The sequence below is a fragment of the Postia placenta genome (genome assembly GCF_002117355.1).
Source record: "Postia placenta MAD-698-R-SB12 unplaced genomic scaffold POSPLAscaffold_6, whole genome shotgun sequence".
NCBI lineage: Eukaryota > Fungi > Basidiomycota > Agaricomycetes > Polyporales > Adustoporiaceae > Rhodonia > Rhodonia placenta.
The window spans coordinates 1,888,704-1,894,895 of record NW_020169837.1 but is presented as its reverse complement, the minus strand read 5'-3'; the positions used below and the strand labels follow the sequence as shown (position 1 = coordinate 1,894,895).

General features: G+C 50.1%; 1 protein-coding gene across 1 annotated transcript; it reads right to left on the bottom strand.

Annotated features, from left to right (window-relative positions):
* Nucleotides 1–539: 539 nt before the first annotated feature.
* On the bottom strand, nucleotides 540–3,239 carry POSPLADRAFT_1140580 (hypothetical protein; the record flags this gene model as incomplete). The annotated part of the gene is made up of 7 exons (XM_024485191.1): nucleotides 540–1,471; nucleotides 1,513–1,825; nucleotides 2,118–2,262; nucleotides 2,455–2,658; nucleotides 2,835–2,842; nucleotides 2,971–3,051; nucleotides 3,159–3,239. Coding segments are annotated over 7 exons (1,764 nt in total), but the record flags the coding sequence as incomplete, so codon positions are not given.
* Between the last annotated feature and the right edge of the window lie 2,953 nt (nucleotides 3,240–6,192).

Sequence of the window (6,192 nt, the reverse complement as noted above, 5' to 3'; positions counted from 1 at the left end):
AACTCGTCCGGTCTTCCAGTCTATCTTGGGGTTTTCGAGCTTGAGCCAGGTATGGCCGAAGATGATGTCTTCTTTGCCGATGCTGGCGACGTAGGCTTTGACAAATCGGGGTTCTCCGCTTATCTTGTAAGATAAGAGGGCTCTTCGCGTGATGAGTGCTTCCTTGTTCGGAGTTCCATCCACGTTGAAGACGGGGATGGGTCGGGGAAGGGGCTCTGTCCGAAGTCGATGCTCTCGGACGAATCTTGGGCTGATGAAGATTCCTGTTGCGCCGCTATCGATGAAAGCGCGCGCCTCGACGTCTTTTCGTCCCACAGTAATCGGAATGTGCAGAGCGCGTTCATTTCGGACTACTAAAATTACACGGGACAGTGAAATGGATATGGGCAGTGGTTGCGTTGGCTCACCCTGCCCCTTTAAAAATCCTCCATCGTAAGTTCTTCGTACAGCTCCCACTTCTCGTCGGCGGAGAGTGTCTTGATTCTGGCACGGAAGTCGTCCTTCCCAGATCCTCCCTGGTTCGGCCTCCCACCCCCTTGTCATGCGGCCGCTTTCTTGCGGCAATCCTTGGCGCTGTGACCCTTGATGTGGTAGTAGAAGCACAGGTTCCCGTCCCTGTGGAGCTTCCGATCGGCCTCGTTGAGAACAGCTCCTAGTTCCCATTTTCTTCCTCCTGATGTGGAGGCGAAGGTTGATGCGACGGCAGCAGCGTCGATATCCATTGGTTCGCCATAGTCCCTGGTGTCTGTGACGACGAGAGCCCCCTGCTTGGCTGTGTCGGTGTTTCGAACTTCGTCGTACCAGGCCTTCATGGTGTTGGGTCGATCCCTAGCGACCCTTGTTGCAAGAGCAAAATACAGCTCCTTCGGGAGTCCCTTGACGAAGTTGGCGTGGAGAGTGTGGTAGTCGTTCTCAACGCGGTTGGTGCCATTGACCTCGGTGTCCTTGAGCTGAGCCTTCGATGCCAGCTGCTCGAAGTGGGTGACGTAGTTACCGAGGGAGAGTGCCGTCTTCCTATCCCTCTGTCGTTCAGGCAGTTTCATCAGGATTTGATGTGCCTTGATTCGTGTTCCGTGCTCAGGGAACACCTCTTCTAGGGCGGCGACGAAGTTTGCCCATGTGGAATAGACCTGGACTCCCCCTGCCGACTTCTCGTAGTACGCGTCCGCCCATGTCTTCCCCAGATCCTTCTTCATCAGCGCTACAGTGAAGGCGATCTTTGCTTCATCGCTGAGTCGGGTGTTGTTGGTGGCGACAAAGTAGGAGAGGACGTATTGGATGAAGCGTCTGAGGTCCTCTGCCTTTCCACTGAAGGGTTCGGGAGCGGGGATGTCGAGGCGAAGGGGTCGGTTGGCCGTTGACTGCTGGGATTGGTATGCTGCAAGGGCAACAGCAATGCGCTGATCAATGTCTTCTTGAGTGAATGTTGCCATAGGGACTTCAACCAGTGCGTTGGTTGGTGCGGGTGGAGCTGGTGGTAGTTCGATGTCTGGGATCTCGATGGGGACATACTGAACTTCAGGGAGTTCGAGTGGTTGTTCACTGGTGGGTGACTGTGCGCTTTCTGCTGTTTGTATGGGTTCAACATCGATTCGTAGAATGGTGAATACATCTTCTGGGTGAGCAGGTGGGTGTCTCTGGTAGTAGCTAACAGGTTCTTGATGGGTGACGACCTGTGGGTTTGGACCGGTTGTACGACACCAGGTGCCACCTCAAGGGTAGATGGGAGCCCTTTTTGTGGAGGTGACAAAGCAGCAGTCTGCTCAGTCGTACTGGAGGAGAGGTGATCCCGCGAGGGCTGGTAGTCCCAAAGGAACTGGGTTGACTGCGTTGTTTGACGTAATGGTGGATGAGATGTTCAACTAGGTAAAACTAGGAACATAGCTTAGAAAGTTCGACCTTTTGATACAATGGTCTATACTCCTATATCGATGCCTGACTCGTAGATGATGAGCGAGGACTTATGGACAGTATGTCGTCCTGAAGATCGAGCGAGGAAGTCGAGAATGACCACTACCCCAAGCAAGGAGGAGCAGAGACTTGAATGAATAGCTAGGTCGAACTTAGGGTTCGACCGACTAATGGTACAACTACTTATACAAGTACCATCTACGCACGGACCACTGTATCTGTGTGGTCGTGTTAGTAAAGAAGGAAACGTAGTGGTACGATACCAGGCACGAAGTGCGCATGGACCCCATTATGTAAGCTACATAATGTTCAACCCGCGGGTGAGCGCTAAGACGGGTGCCAGTATGGGCGCTAGTAGTACAAGAAATAGAATGGAAAGATAAATGTTTCAGAGGAAGTGATCGAGGGTAGTGGAGGATTTGAACTTTTTCTTGTGTCGTTGTCACCCACAGACTCGCTCTCTACATTGACACCCTATGCTGTCTCACACCATTACCTATTCCACTGAAACCCGTAAATTACTACATCATCTTCCTACCTTACCCTGTAGACACCACCACAACAGGGATGCTGCCATCTGGCAGTACCCACTGCATCTTAGCACCATTAGTGATGTGCAAGGCCTGGCTCAGCCTGAAAGCTGGGGCTACGGCCTGGCTTGAGGTGGCTTGGGCTTGCCAAAATATCAGGCCGGGCCTTAGTAGACAGCTCAGGCTTGGCCCGGCCTGGCTCAGGCTCAGGCCGTGGCTTGTTAGCAAGGAAGTGTGTTTATGTGAACGAGCAATAAAGCTTACCACTGTTATCTGTGATTTCAAAGACATCAACTCAAGCCTCCTCTGTCTCTGTAGTGTATCCCAGACCACCTTGAAGAGGCTCGATCTCAGTGGTAGGTAACATATCAAAGCAGTGTTCAAAGAGCGCACCTGAGATACTGAATTGATAATGTTTACTGATGGTTCTGCTGCATCCAAAGTATCAGCAAGCCTTTGCTGCTGGACATCTTGCCCAGAATCTCATCACATGTAGTTATGAGCTTCCATATTTAGATATAATGCTTACATAAATACTATACAATATTGCTGTAGCAACCACAGGGGGCATGAGCATAGATCTGTAGCATAGTATAGTCCTCAGTGCACACTTGGGAGAGCAAAGACTAAATGTATATTAGCATACCTGTAGCATAGTACAGTCTAAGGATATGGTAAGCTATGGTATGTGAACATGACAGACAACATTGCACTTACCCTCTGTGCATGCTCGGGAGAGCAAAGACTGAGGGTCAAGGTGTAGGCACTCAGGTAAAATAGTGATTGTCCGTTAGGGGCTAGGTATAGTAAGGTACATACATGCTACCATAACGGGTAATGATGGATACAATACTGACAGCGTGAGCGTCGGGGCGAATCAGAAAGAGCACCACACCGACACAGTAAGGCATAGCACAGGAAGGTGGAACAGCAAAACTAAAATAAGAAACACACGGGTATGCTGTGCAACTGGTCCTGGAGCGTGGTAGACAATGCACAGATTGTCGTGCTCCAACAATTGCTACATATGATAATATACCAAAGCCGCCAGCTCACGGCTCAGCCTCGGCTTTCACAAATCGCAGGCTGGGCCCTGAGCCACCATAGACCACCCTGCCAGCCTGGCTTGGCTCGGCCCACAGAGCTTGGCTCGGCCCAGCTTGAGGGCTTTAAGCCGGGCCTTGCACATCACTAAGCACCATTGTGTTTGCTTGTAGTGGTATATAAATGCTGATGTCATCATCATCATCATCCCTACAATGGCTGGCACAAAACATTTGTAAACAGCAGCCCTCAGAGGACAGTCACCCCAATTGGGCAGGTGGGCACTACACAAAATGCCCCACATATCTTATGTAATAAACACAATCACTGTCGCGACTTGGGGTCAAGCGACAAGGACAAACAAACACGAAGGCTGGGGGTGTTCGACTGGGTCTCACCGAAGCGATGGTGAGCAACGCTCAAACCTAAGGCTAGGAACAAGAAATGTATTAGTTAGTTAAGTAAGAAAAGGAATACATGAGAGGCTTACTGACCTAGGGACAAGAGGTCGAAACTGAGGTCCCTAGGGCAGCAGAGGCAGGTTTATATACAGGGGGAGATAAGGGCAGGCTGTGCGCACTGGTCCATGCACAGCTGGTCCATGCACAGCATGCTGACGCAGCCCCGGGGGCCGGTGAGTCAGAGCGGCTGTGTTAGCGGAGCCCGAGCTGTACCGCGCACTGCCACCCATCTAATCTGATCGTACAGTAGATAAGGAAATGTCTGTTTTTAGGCATATAGTACAGAGGTCGTGGGTTCGAGCCTGCGAAAAGGAAAAATTAAAAAGATGGCTAGATGCCGTGTCAACTCGTGACAATCACATAAGCCTGAACACAATGCATCTGAGGTGCATTAGAATGCACAGCCTCTACATGTTAAAGCAATATGAATGTCAAAGTTGTTGTGTAGCTTCTTGATGTTTTTGCAGAGTATCAGTCAGCCCCTGTGCAGTTCATTTCTGCTCTACTCATGTCCAGTTGCTTCAAGCATTATGACTTTGTTGAGGACTTTGCTGCTAATATTTCTGAGATTCTCAGTGTCCTTTTGCATCACCCACACTTCTCGGCACTTTTGACTCACTGGGCTCATACCACCATGAAGCTGAAATATTATAAGTCAGCCCAGGCCCTTACTGATGCATAGAATGGCTGGCATTTCAGTGCCCTTTGCACAAGTGCAGCAAAGCTTGAGCACTTCTGTATCAAGGACATGGCAACTGGCATGGCTCAACAAGCCCCTGAGCTGTGGGATCTTATTGGATTCCTGCTTTCTGAAGATAACAGCATCAAGGACAGACACTCAATGAGGAGGAGATCAAATATTGGTCACAGTTGGGCAATGAAGACTTTGTGATTGAAAAGCAACCTTTAGATTGACGTGAGACACGCAAACTTTAAATAGACGCCCACACGTGAGATGTGGCTGAAAACAACACGTGAAGTTTGGCAGCTGGCAGTGCAGCATTTGCCAAATATGCTCTGAGACCTTCTGTCACCCATATCCAGAGGCAAATTAGGTGCCCCAACGACTGGAAGAGTACTTGTGTGCATGCTAGCATGCACACCCCCCCCCTCGCCCATCTTCCTGTGTACACAATGCGCAAGGCAAGGTACACCTGTTCTTTGGCCACAGACTGGTGTTCCCAATGGCCATGCTCCTGTGTGCTAACTCCTGAAGCTCACAGGTTAGCAGGCCATGCGCAGTGCTGCTCCCAAGATCAATGATCCCGGTCCCTACATGGGGTGTCATTGGCCTCGAGGCCATCAAAGAACCTCTTCTTGAGGTACATTTTGATCCTACTCTGTGTTCCATGACCTCCCACATGTCCCATGAACAAAATTGCAACTTATTTCTTCATGGACATGCAAAACCCTTTAGGTATGTTTTTCTCACGCTTCAGCTGCTTCAGTGTGACTGATACCCACATCAGTCCACCTTTAGACACCTCTTGCTGTTGCCCACAACATCCATGCCTCACGCCTTCACCCACCCCGTTGCTTGCTCTCTCAGCTGCCACCCACGCCCTTGCCCATGTTGTCATTGCCCTTGTTCACATGCCATCACCCTCAGCCACCACTCATGCCCACGCCCATGCCCATGCCCTCGCCACATCGCCCTCTGCCTGGCTTGCCAATCCCAACGAACTGCCAGATGAAGGCGATGGCTGTCAGCCCCAAGCTCGGTATGTATGCCCCCTTCCCGTGCCCTCCCCTTCCCACCCCGGGGCCCTGCTGACCCTTTCTGTGCCTGTGCTGTCACGTGCCAAAGTGGTTTGGCACAGATACATAAATAAAAAACAGTCATATATGCGAACTATTATGCAGACATCTAATATACCATTTCTTCAACCATGCACTATACAGTTAATGAGGACAAATAGGAATGCTAATTGGAAACATCCACATACCAGCCTGAAAACTGTAGGGCCTAAAACCACTGAGCTTCCACCTCATCAAACTGCTGGTAAATACGTGCCAGCCATGCATCGAGACACTTCTGCTCATGCTCCCAAATACCCAGATGACTGGAAAACCCCATCACCATATCTAGTTGCCCATCGTTCTGGACTAGGTTGACATAGTTATTGTCCACACTGATCCTCCACAAAATCAGTGACAAATAAAAAGAAATAAAGAGAAGATAGGCACCAAACCATATCAATTGATGACGGCATCACTTGATCAGCAATAGAGTGTCCTAGCCCACT